This window comes from Balaenoptera borealis, assembly GCF_965194805.1.
Source record: "Balaenoptera borealis genome assembly, chromosome: 13".
NCBI lineage: Eukaryota > Metazoa > Chordata > Mammalia > Artiodactyla > Balaenopteridae > Balaenoptera > Balaenoptera borealis.
In genome coordinates, this window is record NC_138870.1 from 25,707,972 (window position 1) to 25,723,019 (window position 15,048).

At 38.0% G+C, this 15,048-nt stretch overlaps 1 protein-coding gene across 2 annotated transcripts in view; it reads right to left on the reverse strand.

Moving 5' to 3' along the window:
- TMTC1 (transmembrane O-mannosyltransferase targeting cadherins 1) overlaps positions 1–15,048 on the reverse strand; it is a 265,227-nt gene that overhangs the window by 6,607 nt on the left and 243,572 nt on the right. For both annotated transcript variants that reach the window (XM_082352064.1, XM_082352063.1), the window contains 5 exons: positions 13,770–13,905; positions 13,024–13,168; positions 11,970–12,107; positions 10,460–10,582; positions 4,121–4,198 (listed from right to left, as the gene is read on the reverse strand). In XM_082352064.1, coding sequence (XP_082208190.1) covers positions 4,121–4,198; positions 10,460–10,582; positions 11,970–12,107; positions 13,024–13,168; positions 13,770–13,905 — 620 coding nt within the window. The remainder of the gene's footprint in view (positions 1–4,120; positions 4,199–10,459; positions 10,583–11,969; positions 12,108–13,023; positions 13,169–13,769; positions 13,906–15,048) is intronic.

Below are 15,048 nucleotides of genomic sequence, written 5' to 3' on the forward strand. Positions count from 1 at the left end.
GGAGTCAAATTTATCCCATACTCAAGGTGTGTGACAATATATGTCTGCTGGATACTCTAAAGGCCGGAGGGAAGGTATGTCACTCTGGACCTGCTAAAGACCCCTCTGTTGGCCCCCATCTGGTTTGTTCAATGCTTCCCTAACTGGCAACCATGCGTGCCTGGTCCCAGAAGGTCCCTGACAAACTAGTCAGAATTACTAACTTTTTTCCAGCCTCTTTTCTGCCACTGAATGTATTCCTTCCGTATGGTTGACCCCCTTTCAGGTCTGTGTGCTGCTAAGTGTCAGAACCAAGATCGGTAGAGATCTCTCCATTCCAAAAAAAACAGCATCTGCTCTGCTGTATTCTCAGTTACAGCTCCATGTGGATGAAAACTAGTTACTCTCTAAATTTTCACCACAATTTAAAGTAGTACCTCTTGGAGTGAAAGTACTATGTAGCAATAGCGACCTATATTTGTTGAATGCTGTACTACCTCCCAAGTGAATGAACAAGTGTCAAGACCTCAGACCCTGCCTGACACATAATGAGCACTCAATCCGATGCTGTCATTATTGTTATTATCAAATGACTATTTATGTGTGAATGAGTAAACACTGTCTATTTCTTATGGTATTCACTTGTCATACTTGTGAAAAGGAGAGTAAAAATGACCTCACAGATAACTGTACATTGGGAATCCAGGCGCTGGCATGTGCACAAATGAAAATATTTCTGATTATTAACACTGATTCTGATAAGAGGCTGAACAGAATTCTGAACAAATGAGAACCTGGATTTAGCTACATTACTATTGTTTTCAATTCAAGTATTTATCTTCAGAGTGTCTCCTGATGTTAAGCTTAGCACATAGGTGCAGATAACTGAACATCTGTGGCTCTTAGATTGCTCTCAAAACTGTGTTCCTACTGCGGTTGATTTTGAAATCGTTTTCCCAAGAGGTTTCTCTGAATTTAGGCCTTAGCCTGGTGCCAGGCATCTCCTTTGATCACCAGCTTTCTCTGTCCTTTCACAAAAAATTCTAGTCATAGAGTTATTTTCTCCGTCAAGTTGCTCTTTTCTTGATGCAACTGGAAGCCTTAATTTTTTTACAATAAATTTATTTATTTTATTTGTTTATTTTTGGCTGTGTTGGGCCTTCCTTGCTGCACATGGGCTTTCTCTAGTTGCGGCGAGCGGGGGCTACTCTTCATTGCGGTGCACGGGCTTCCCATTGCGGTGGCGTCTCTCGTTGTGGAGTACAGGCTCTAGGCGCGTGGGCTTCAGTAGTTGTGGCTCACGGGCTCTAGAGCGCAGGCTCAGTAGTTGTGGTGCACGGGCTTAGTTGCTCCATGGCATGTGGGATCTTACCGGACCAGGGCTCGAACCCGTGTCCCCTGCATTGGCAGGCGGATTCTCAACCACTGGGCCACCAGGGAAGCCCTGGAAGCCTTAATTTTTAAAACAAGTTATAGCCCTTAATTCAATGTCTTCAATTTCCAGATGCTAGATAGGGAATTTGAATTATCCAATTTCTAGAAATGTGCTAGTTACTATGATAGCCACTAGTCATATGCGGCTATTTAAGTGTAAGTTAATTATGATTAATTAAGAATTCAGTTGCTCAGTGGCACATTTCAAGTGCTCATTAGCCATGTGGGGCTAGTGGCTACTACCTTGGACAGTACAGACATAGAACATTCCCATCATCTCAGAAAGTTCTATTGGCCAGTTCCATTCTAGAAAATGCATTAATGTCATAAGGCAGGATTGAAAATAGTACTTTGTGATATGGCCCAGGTGATGCAACTCTTTGATTATAAAGAATGTACTGTAGCTTTTTGGTCCATCCATTTCATTTTACATAAACCTTCATGAAAAATATCATCTTTTATTTCCAAGTAGTATGAGCAAGAGTCAAGCCTCTTCTTCTCTCTCTTTGTGTCATCTCCTTGCAAAGCCTTATTCCAACTCTCAGCCTTGCACAGCCCTCAGTCCTTCCTAAGCTTCACCCAGGCTCAGGCTCAGTGGGGCCCAGGAATGGGATAACACTGCTTGATGCATGCACTTCCTGGCAATGCAAAGGTCACAGAAAGTTAATGGTTGTTCTTGAAGGCGTCATAATGATAATCCTGCATCCTAACGGTGACATCAAAACGACTACATCCAAGCTATGTGCCTGGTCTATATATTTGTATTGGATTGCATCATATGAATTTACATTTAAAATTAAACATTTTAAAATTACAAACATGGCAATTTTATATTGTTCAACCTAATACATGATGGCCGCAAAGATGAAAAAAGATAAACTAATTTTTAATCAGTGTGTTCGTTATATTTTGAAATAATACACTCAATAGATCCTTCTTCAATCTCCAGATACCTTTGCAGGGGAAGCACTTCTAAATTTAAAGCAATGGGTTCACTTGTTAATCTGAAAGAGTTCAATAAATGTACTATTTTCTCTTTATTTCCAGACTTAATGAACACTCTTGAGTATATTTATTGTACTTTATCTAATTAACAATTGAACCCATTTCTTTAAATGCAGGTGCACTCCATCTAAAAACATATTAAGTGTATTAAATGAAAGTGCAACTATTTAATATATTATTTAAATATTTAAAATTATTATGTTACTGTTTTTAAAAGTAAGTTCATTCTATGTTTCCCAACTAGATACTGCTGGACACCCTAGAATGTCATTAAGATCAGAGCTTGGTTTATTGGGCTCTGATAAATGTCATGACTGGATTCACCATCTATGTTCCTCTATTAGATCAAGGCTAATAGTTGCAGAGTAACTATCCCATTATCCCCTCCCATCTGTAGAGTCATGGATCACCTTTTTGTTTTACTGTGTTTCTGAGAGTGACCAGTTCCCACTTAATCGTAAACCCTATTTAGCCTTTGTTTAAATTCTAATCACTATCTCGCTATTTTGTCAGGGTTAAGACTGATAGAAGCCTGAAAATAAGTTAGCTAAACAAGAGTGATCCTTTCAAAACATGTCAGACCATGGCATTTCTCTGCTCAAATTCCTCCAAGGACCCCAACTTGTTTGGCATGAAAGCTGAAGACTTTACAATTCCTTTCAAGGCCCTGCATCATCTGGCCCTGTGACCTCTCTGACCCAGCTTCTATCATTTCATCTCACTTGCCTTCTCCCTAGTCTTCAAATACACTGGCACACTCACACCTCAGGACCTTTGCACATGCACTTTCCCTATTTTGCCAAGTGGCTTGCTCCCTTCAGATCTCTACTCAGATATCACTTTTTAACTGAGGCCTTCCCTAACCACCTCAATTTAAAATTTCAGTTCTTACCCCCAGCACTCCCTATCTTCTTTCATTCTTTTATTCTCCATAGCACTTATCACCATCTGATATATTCTATGTATGTATGTATGTATGTATGTATGTATGTATGTATGTGTTTATTTACTTATTGCCTATTTCCCCCTAACTAGAATGTTAGCTCCATGACGATAGAAATTTTTGTCTTATGTGTTAATTGCTGTATTCCTGGTACCTAGAAGAGTACCTGGCACATAGGATATTCTCTATAAATGCTTGTCAGATGAATTGGATGAATGAATGAATGCCAGTGAATCTTTGATTTCATTATAGACAATAGTCCTCCCAAGGGTAATTTTCAATTATTCACTCAAAGGTAGCTTTTTCTTTTGAGAACAAACAAACAAACAGCCTTGTTTTTCAGTAGGTTAGGGAATAAAAGATACATTAAGTATAGGAAATAGTAATACTTTATCTTGACAATGAGTTAAGCCACAGGAAAATAAGCTACATTAGCATAGCACCAACAGAATTTTACTTCATATAGCATATTTTATCTGCTCTGTGATGATACTTAAGTACATATGATTTTCTTTATGATAAACAAAATTATGAAATCTAATTTATGTATTTATTTTTTAAATGGCTTCATGATATTCAATATCGAGATAATACAAAGTGAACATAAAACTGTCTAATTACATTTTTGAACACCTATGTTTTCAGTATTCAAATAATTCAAAGAGGAAATTAACAACAGTTTCTCAATCTTTTAAAAGAGAAGAAAGAGAAAATACTAAGGGAAAACCTGGTTCACATGGAAGTGAATTATTTTCTTACCTTGATGTGCTGGATTCCACCCATGTTCATCCAGGCCTGTGCTTGATCTGGATTTAATTCCACGGCCACTTTATAGCTCTAAATACATAAGAAATATCTTCAGTCTGGGAAACGAGAACCCATCTTTAACACTACAGATTGTGGAAACCATTTTCTTCATACGTGGAAATTTAAATGGTTAATAAAATGAACAGTCACTTCTAGTTCACAGGTGTCCCCTTTATTTGTATTATTTTTCAAAGTCGATGATTCTAAAGTGGAGGAAAATGAAATGTGTAATTTCCTAGCAGAGCTAACCTCTGGACTTAAAAAGGCTGAAGGTGCCTGCCAGGAGTCCAGGTGATTTCTATAACAGTGCATAATTTCCCACTGGCCTCGATCTGCAAGAAAATGGTGCCCTTCGGCCTTTTTCACTATAAATGGAGTTTGTAAGAAAAATTTTTTTATAATCACAGAATCTTAGAGTAGTTTCTGAAACAGTTTATATCGCTCACAAAATCTGATTTGATTATTCAGCCAATGCTTAAATTCTTGCAGAGAATGGTGTTCAGTATCTCTTTAAGGACATATATTTTACCAGGGAATAGTTTTAATCATTAGAAAGGCATTCTTTTTCTTCTGCCTTATGAAAGATCTTCAAATGTTTGAAGAGAGTTACTTATTTCTCAAATACTCTTTTTTGGTCTAAATAACATGTATCCCATTAAATGTCATAGCTGTGAGGTATATTTTTAATATTTTGCCTGTTGTTTTGCATCAAAGGGCATGCTCACCACTGAGTCTTGATTTTAAGAGTGGTCACCTTAAATAAAACTAAAGGCTCAGCTGAAGCAAGAAGAACTACAATCTTGCAGCCTGTGGAACAAAAACCACATTCACAGAAAGATAGACAAGATGAAAAGGCAGAGGGCTATGTACCAGATGAAGGAACAGATAAAACCCCAGAAAAACAACTAAATGAAGTGGAGATAGGCAACCTTCCAGAAAAAGAATTCAGAATAATGATAGTGAAGATGATCCAGGACCTCAGCAAAAGAATGGAGGCAAAGATCGAGAAGATGCAAGAAATGTTTAACAAAGACCTACAAGAACTAAAGAACAAACAAACAGAGATGAACAATACAATAACTGAAATAAAAAATACACTTGAAGGAATCAATAGCAGAATAACTGAGGCAGAAGAATGGATAAGTGACCTGGAAGACAGAATGGTGGAATTCACTACTGCGGAACAGAATAAAGAAAAAAGAATGAAAAGAAATGAAGACAGCCTAAGAGACTTCTGGGACAACATTAAACACAACAACATTCACATTATAGGGGTCCCAGAAGGAGGAGAGAGAGAGAAAGGACCCGAGAAAATATTTGAAGAGATTATAGTCAAAAACTTCCCTAACATGGGAAAGGAAATAGCCACCCAAGTCCAGGAAGTGCAGAGAGTCCCATACAGGATAAACCCGAGGAGAAAAACGCTGAGACACATAGTAATCAAACAGACCAAATTAAAGAGAAAGAAAAATTATTGAAAGCAGCAAGGGAAAAACAACAAATAACATACAAGGGAACTCCCATAAGGTTAACAGCTGATTTCTCAGCAGAAACTCTACAAGACAGAAGGGAGTGGCATGACATATTTAAAGTGATGAAACGGAAAAACCTACAAACAAGATTACTCTACCCGGCAAGGATCTCATTCAGATTCGATGGAGAAATCAAAAGCTCTACAGACAAGCAAAAGCTAAGAGAATTCAGCACCACCAAACCAGCTCTACAACAAATGCTAAAGGAACTTCTCTAAGTGGGAAACACAAGAGAAGAAAAGGACCTACAAAAACAAACCCAAAACAATTAAGAAAATGGTCATAGGAACATACATATCGATAATTACCTTAAACGTGAATGGATTAAATGCTCCAACCAAAAGACACAGGTTCGCTGAATGGATACAAAAACAAGACCCATATATATGCTGTTTACAAGAGACCCATTTCAGACCTAGGGACGCATACAGACTGAAAGTGAGGGGATGGAAAAAGATATTCCATGCAAATGGAAATCAAAAGAAAGCTGGAATAACAATACTCATATCAGATAAAAAAGACTTTAAAAAAAGAATGTTACAAGAGACAAGGAAGGACACTCCATAATGATCGAGGGATCAATCCAAGAAGAAGATATAACAATTATAAATCCAACATAGGAGCACCTCAATACATAAGGCAACTGCTAACAGCTATAAAAGAGGAAATCGACAGTAACACAATAATACTGGGGAACTTTAACACCTCACTTACACCAATGGACAGATCATCCAAACAGAAAATTAATAAGGAAACACAAGCTTTAAATGACACAATAGACCAGATAGATTTAATTGATATTTATAGGACATTCCATCCAAAAACAGCAGATTACACTTTCTTCTCAAGTGTGCATGGAACATTCTCTAGGATAGATCACATCTGGGTCACAAATCAAGCCTCAGTAAATTTAAGAAAACTGAAATCATATCAAGCATCATTTCTGACCACAACGCTATGAGATTAGAAATGAATTACAGGGAGAAAAATGTAAAAAACACAAACACATGGAGGCTAAACAATACATTACTAAATAACCAAGAGATCACTGAAGAAATCAAAGAGGAAATCAAAAAATACCTAGAGACAAATGACAATGAAAATACGACCATCCAAAACCTATGGGATTCAGCAAAAGCAGTTCTAAGAGGGAAGTTTATAGCTATACAAGCCTACCTCAAGAAACAAGAAAAATCTCAAATAAACAATCTAACCTTACACCTAAAGGAACTGGAGAAAGAAGAAGAAACAAAACACAAAGTTAGCAGAAGGAAAGAAAGATCATAAAGATCAGAGCAGAAATAAATGAAATAGAAACAAAGAAAACAATAGTAAAGATCAAAACTAAAAGCTGGTTCTTTGAGAAGATAAAATTGATAAACCATTAGCCAGACTCATCAAGAAAAAGAGGGAGAGGACTCAAATCAATAAAATTAGAAATGAAAAAGGAGAAGTTACAACAGACATGGCAGAAATACAAAACATCCTAAGAGACTACTACAAGCAACTCTATGCCAATAAAATGGACAACCTGGAAGAAATGGACAAATTCTTAGAAAGGTATAACCTTCCAAGACTGAACCAGGAAGAAATAGAAATATGAACAGACCAATCACAAGTAATGAAATTGAAACTGTGATTAAAAGTCTTCCAACAAACAAAAGTCCAGGACCAGAGGGCTTCACAGGTGAATTCTATCAAACATTTAGAGAAGAGCTAACACCCATCCTTCTCAAACTCTTCCAAAAAATTGCAGAGGAAGGAAAACTCCCAAACTCATTCTATGAGGCCATCATCACCCTGATACCAAAGCCAGACAAAGACACTACAAAAAAAGAAAATTACAGACCAATATCACTGATGAATATAGATGCAAAAATCCTCAACAAAATACTAGCAAACAGAATCCAGCAATGCATTAAAAGGATCATATACCATGATCAAATGGGATTTATCCCAGGGATGCAAGGATTCTTCAATATATGCAAACCAATCAATGTGATACACCATATTAACAAATTGAAGAATAAAAACCATATGACCATCTCAATAGATGCAGAAAAAGCTTTTGACAAAATTCAACACCAATTTATGATTAAAACTCTCCAGAAAGTGGGCACAGAGGGAACCTACCTCAACATAATAAAGGCCATATATGACAAACCCACAGCAAACATCATTCTCAATGGTGAAAAACTGAAAGCATTTCCTCTAAGATCAGAAACAAGACAAGGATGTCCACTCTCACCACTATTATTCAACATAGTTTTGGAAGTGTTAGCCACAGCAATCAGAGAAGAAAAAGAAATAAAAGGAATCCAAATCGGAAAAGAAGAAGTAAAGCTGTCACTGTTTGCAGATGACATGATACTATACATAGAGAATCCTAAAGATGCCATCAGAAAACTAGTAGAGCATTCTTATACACTAATGATGAAAAATCTGAAAGAGAAATTAAGGAAACATTCCTATTTACCATTGCAACAAAAAGAATAAAATACCTAGGAATAAACCTACCTAGGGAGACAAAAGACCTGTATGTAGAAAACTATAAGACACTGATGAAACAAATTAAAGATGATACCAACAGATGGAGAGATATACCATGTCCTTGGGTTGGAAGAATCAATATTGTGAAAATGACTATACTACCCAAAGCAATCTACAGATTCAATGCAATCCCTATCAAATTACCAATGGCATTTTTTATGGAACTAGACAAAAAATCTTAAAATATGTATGGAGACACAAAAGACCCCAAATAGCCAAAGCAGTCTTGAGGGAAAAATACAGCTGGAGGAATCAGACTCCCTGACTTCAGACTGTACTACAAAGCTACAGTAGTCAAGACAATATGGTATTGGCACAAAAACAGAAACATAGATCAATGGAACAAGATAGAAAGCCCAGAGATAAACCCATGCACCTATGGTCAACTAATCTATGACAGAGGAGGCAAGGATATAAAATGGAGAAAAGACAGCCTCTTCAATAAGTGGTGCTGGGAAAACTGGACAGCTACATGTAAAAGAATGAAATTAGAATACTCCCTAACACCATACACAAAAATAAACTCAAAATGGATTAGAGACCTAAAAGACCAGACACTATAAAACTCTTAGAGGAAAACATAGGAAGAACACTGTTTGACATAAATCACAGCAAGACCTTTTTTGATCCACCTCCTAGAGTAATGGAAATAAAAACAAAAATAAACAAATGGGACCTAATAAAACTTCAAAGCTTTTGCATAGCAAAGAAACCATAAACAAGACGAAAAGACAAGCCTCAGAATGGGAGAAAATATTTGCAAGCAAATCAATGGACAAAGGATTAATCTCCAAAATATATAAATAGCTCATGCAGCTCAATATGAAAAAAACAAACAACCCAATCCAAAAATGGGCAGAAGACCTAAATAGACATTTCTCCAAAGAAGACACACAGATGGCCAAGAAGCACATGAAAAGCTGCTCTACATCACTAATTATTAGAGAAATGCAAATCAAAACTACAATGAGGTATCACCTCATGCCAGTTAGAATGGGTATCATCAGAAAATCTACCAACAACAAATGCTGGAGAGAATGTGGAGAAAATGGTACCCTCTTGCACTGTTGGTGGGAATGTAAATTGATACAGTCACTATGGAGACAGTATGGAGGTTCCTTAAAAAACTAAAAATAGAATTACCATTTGATCCAGCAATCCCACTACTGGGCATATACCCAGAGAAAACCATAATTCAAAAAGACACATGCACCCCAATGTTCATTGCAGCACTATTTACAATAGCCAGGTCATGGAAGCAACCTAAATGCCCATTGACTTTTGAATGGATAAAGAAGATGTGGTACATATATACAATGGAATATTACTCAGCCATAAAAAGGAAAGAAATTGGGTCATTTGTTGAGACGTGAATGGATCTAGAGACTGTCATACAGAGTGAAGTAAGGCAGAAAGAGAAAAACAAATATCGTATATTAACACATATATGTGGAACCTAGAGAAATGGTACAGATGAACCGGTTTGCAGGGCAGAAATTGAGACACAAATGTAGAGAGCAAACGTATGGACACCAAGGGGGGAAAGCGGCGGGGGGGTGATGGTGGTGGTGTGATGAATTGGGCGATTGGGATTGACATGTATACACTGATGTGTATAAAACGGATGACTAATAAGAACCTTCTGTATAAAAAAAAAAAGACACTTTCAAATGACTGGTAGAGGCAGTGTTTTTTAGGAGTTCAGAGGAAACAAGGTCACTGGGAGAAAGGATGGTCTGGAGGGCTTCCTGAAGGAGGACACAGGCCTGTGTTGGTAGATGAGTGGGAATCTGCAGGGGGTTGGGGTGGTGTGGGCACAATGTTACAGGATGTGTGGAACGCCAAAGCTCTTCAGGCACTAGTCCAGCTGAAATAGAGGGTTACTGAAGGCAAACAGAGAGAAAAAGAGCGAACGAGGGGAGGAGAGAGAGAGAGGGAAGCTGGTTTGAGGGCAAAATGCAGAATGCTTTAAACATCAGGTTCAAGGTGATAATTCAGAAAATAATGCAGAGGTATTGTGGAACTCCTAATAGTCAAAAACCAGAGGCTGAATTATAAAAAATTAAACTTATTATGTCAATTAATCAGAAAATTCACTCCACAAAACATGGCAATGATCTTAGCTTTTAATGTATATGCTTCATTAAAGATTGAGGGAGTATTAATTTTAATCCATGAATTTAATAACAATTTTATTAAGTCTTTATACCTCAAAAGCTTTGTCAAGAAGGTTCTGCTCTCTTAGTTGATTTCCTTTTGTGAAAAAAAGTTCAGATACAACTTTTGGGTCCTTTGGTTTCAGCTTCAGAGCCTTGTCTATAGCATCAAGTGCCTATACAGTTTGGAAATTAAGACACAATAAATGTAGGTTAGATAAAGAAAAACTAACTTAAACGCTAACATCTATACTTTTTGTTTCTTATGTATTAGCTAGCGTGGTGAGTAACAATCAGAACACATTTTTCATTTTCTCTGATGTTCTCATCAAGGAATAAAATAGCCCTGACAAAATAATTTCCCTATACTCCAGGTTTCCTATTTACATTAGTGACAATGAAATGTCCCTGATCACTTTTCAGGAAGGCTGTGCGATCCCATTGAAAGAAAACAAGATCTGAGGTCAGTTGTGTTGCCCTGACCATGTGTCCATCTGGACCACTCCAACAGCCTCCTTTTAGGGCCCTGGTGCCCACTCTGCCCCCAGCACCCACTGGCCCACCCCCTGCAGCCAGAGAGCCCTTCAAAGCACAAATCTGATATGTTGCTCTTTTCCTTAAGACCCCAAAGCTTCTTTCAGGATAAGGAACAAAACCCTTGCCCTGGTCCCAAACCTTGGGGTTGAGTCCCCAGCGACCTCGGTGGCTGCATCTCACAGGCGCCCTGCTCCCTCACGCCCATTCCTCAGACAGGCCATTTACTGTTGACAGGCCCTTTGCATGTGCTTTTTCTTGCCTGGAACGCATTGCACTGCCCCTTTTTGCTTAATAACTCCTATTCATCACTCAGCCCTCAACTTCACATCACTCTGCAGGGAACCTAACCACCCAGACCACCCGGGTCCCTTGATTATATGCTCATTAGGGACCATGCTGCTCTCCACGACATCTCTGGGCACAGCTATAATTCCACACTGGTTTTGTGATTACTTGCTCAATCTGTCTCCTCTTCGACTGTAAACTCCACAAGGACAAGGGCAATGTTTTTGTTTTTTTTTCTCACACCACTTTATTCCCACTGCCCACCCCAGTGTCTGGCATATAGCAGGCATTCAATGAATATTTTTTTGAATCAGTTCATGTATTTACTGGTCATGTGACTTTTAAAATGGACATAAACAGTACAGTTGCAACACAGGGCCTTAAAGGAGGCCTGACCTGCCTTAAAGGGTTGTTATAAAGAGTCTATAAAATATCTTTGAGGGAACATGGAAAATGATAAAGCATACAAATGTTAGTCTTTATCATTATCGAGTTAGCTGAAGACAAACTGAGATAATACCACATAAAATCTTCAGACCAAGGATGAACCAAGAAAATAGCATCTCGAGGGGACATCTTAGGAATCAAGTAGGTAACTGAAAAGTGCCCAGAAGATATGCTATGCCAACTGATGATGTTCAAGACTGCTCAGCCCTGTGAGCGTGCCAACTGGAGGGTCATTCAGGTGCACCCCATTTTCTACCTGTGAACCCAAACAACTTCAAACAGTGTCCTCTCTACCTTGTCGTGCTGCTCCTGCTTGCTGTGGATGGCAGACAACAGGCGATAGCATTCAAGGCACCCAGTCTCCTCTGACACAATGTGATTGGTCACCTTTTCAGCTTCTTTTGTCTGACCCATCACGGCCAAAACCTGAGCCTGCAAAACCACAGTGACTTTGGCTTAGAAGGTACTTGGCTATCACCTTATCAAATAAAGCACTCTTTATCAAATAAAGCATTCAGGAAACACTTCCCACAAAAATGCTCAGCATCTCTTTGTGACTCACAGAGAAGGCTGACTTACCACAGTTTATAGGCTTAGTCTTCTGTTGTTTGTTTCTTTATTTAGGCATGCGCATGCATTTGTGTATGAATGGCAGGAACATCAAAGCCATTCAGTGACTTGTGCCTTTTTAAAAAAGTTGACTATGTCAAAGAGAAACATTTTCCTATGGTTTCAACAGAACACTGTGTTTATAACAAGATAACAAGTTTGTTTTACTGAAAATCTAAGGAAAAGGAAGAGTAATGATCGAAAAATTGAAATAAAAAATATTGTTGATATTAATTTTCCTGAATTTGATAGTTGTACTGTGGTTAGGTTAGAGAATGTCCTTGTTCTTAGGAACTATTTAGAAATAAAGGGTATGAGATCTCTAATTCTCAGATGGCTCAAGACAAAATATCATGTATTAATAATATGTACATGTACATACACACACCTAAATATGCACTTACATATGTGTACATATACACATACATACATACATGAGAGGATGATAAACAAATGCATCAAAGTGCTAAAAATTCATCAATCTGGGTGAAAGAGTATATGGGAGTTATTTAAAATTCTTGCAAATTTTTGTAAGTTTGAAATTATTTCAAAACAAAAACTTAACAGTGTTTTTAGGGTCCATGTGTTTGGTGAATGGCTCTAACATTGGTTATATGAATATTCATTAAATGGATATAGTATAGTGTTCTAGTTCCCATTTTGAGGCATACTGACTACAGCTCCCTGTATTGCATGCCATGAGTCTACTCCATTTTCTTTCTTTTGTCCATCTACTCACCAGTGCCAGGCGGAGTTCCCTTTGGGAAGGCTGAAGGGACACAGCTTCTCGGTAAATCTGCAAAGCCTCTTCATATCTGCCAGTGTTGTAATATAGAGCTCCCAACGGTGATAATATCTCAGCTTTGCGTGCCACCTGCAAGGCGCTGAATTTTGAGAAAACAAATGGACAATTTTCTTCTAACAGGTACATTTCCAAAGGTTGAAACTTAGATTTAGGGACCACTGTCCACGGTTTGAGACTCTGCTCCCACATGGTCTTTGTTTTTATATCAAGAAGAATGTTAAAAAAAGATCACAGTGCCAGCCTCTGACTATAAGGATGTCTCTAGTGACCCACCAATACGTAAACTGAGCCCCAAGGACCTTTTCCATTTATGGCGATAAACTTGTTCTGATGTATGCACAGTTTTTCATCTAGATCCGTTTTCGGAGTTTCTATTTGTGGTTTGGGTCGTAGTCCTTAGCTTCAACAGAAAACAATGGACTAACTAAAATGGCAATTAAATTCCAACCCTGGTTTAGCACTGTGCTTTAACCAGCAGGCAAAAAAGTCATTAACTGGGATATCATTTATCCCCAAAGTGCCATTTATTGTACTGTTCTCTTTGGAGAGGAGACTCTGTATTGCCTGCATTGGCAAAATTTGCTAGTATTCTGAGAGCATCTGTTCCAAATAACTGAGAATTTGATGGCCAATTGCAGAGGTCTTAGGATGACTTACAAAGTGAAAAACAGGAACTTTACCGTTTGTACCATTCTTCAGCCACGCTGTTGTCTCCCAGTGACCTGTAGAGTCTCCCCAGGTTCACCATGGCCACATGATGGCTTGGGCTAAGGTTGATGGCCTGTTGGTAATGGGCCACTGCCTTCTCTGGAGAGCCTGTAATCAACAGGTGGTAGGTTGGTAAGAGCAGAACATGCCTTAATTATAAAACACACAGACTTTTTTTTTTTTTTTTTTTTTTTTTTTGGGCTGCATTGGGTCTTTGTTGCTGGGTGCGGGCTTTCTCTGGTTGCCGTACGCGGGCTCTAGGAGCGCGGGCTTCAGTAGTTGTGGCTCACAGACTTAGTCGCTCCACGGCATGTGGGATCTTCCCAGACCAGGGATCGAACCCATGTCCCCTGCATTGGCAGGCTGATTCTTAAGCACTGTGCCACCAGGGAAGTCCCTAAACACATAACCTCTTTAATTTCTCTTCTGATGATCTTTTTTCTTACAGCCATACCACCAATTATTTAGTTTGTAAATTAGCTCACATTTTGGCTTCTTGCCACTGCCTAACTTTGGACCATTTCACTATTCATTTTCACTTCCAAAGAAATTAGTAATAAAAAAGCAATAAAAACTAAAACCTGTTTCTTTTATTAAATGTATTATTTTAGTCAAAGTGGTTTCTGGCCATTGCCTTAGTTAATATGATGTTTTGAGATTATCAGTGATTGGTATTTATGTAAGATATTGTTGCTTCTCATTATACAAAAAGTGGAATGGGCTGTTATAGAAAGAAAACTGTCCTGAAGCAATTTCTGAGGGTCTGTCACAATTACTATACCACAACCTAGTGATTGAGGTACTGCTTTAAATAAGCAGGTATCTGCTGTATTTTGAAAATCTCTTTTTAAATCATACATCTTTGTTTAGAGGGTATTTATGGAATGGGGCTTTTAAAATAAAAATAATACCACCTTGCATTTGTGCAATGCATTGTATATTTTAAAACACTAATTAAATGATCTCATGATTTTTGCAGGTATTTTGATCCTATTTAGCTGCCTTTTGATAGCACTTAGTTGCCTCTTGGGATTTAAAAGATATTAAAAAAAATATGATCACTTTACAGATACAGGCTCTAAAGTGCAAAAACATTAAGAAACTTGACAAAAATCCCAGGGGAAGTGAGGGTAAAGGTCAGAACTACTATCAAGTCTCTCTAGTATGATAAGGTTCCCCAAAGAAGCTTCCTAGTGAAATTATATGTAAGTGAATGAATTGTGGACAAGTCTGAAGTTCTACATGGCATGG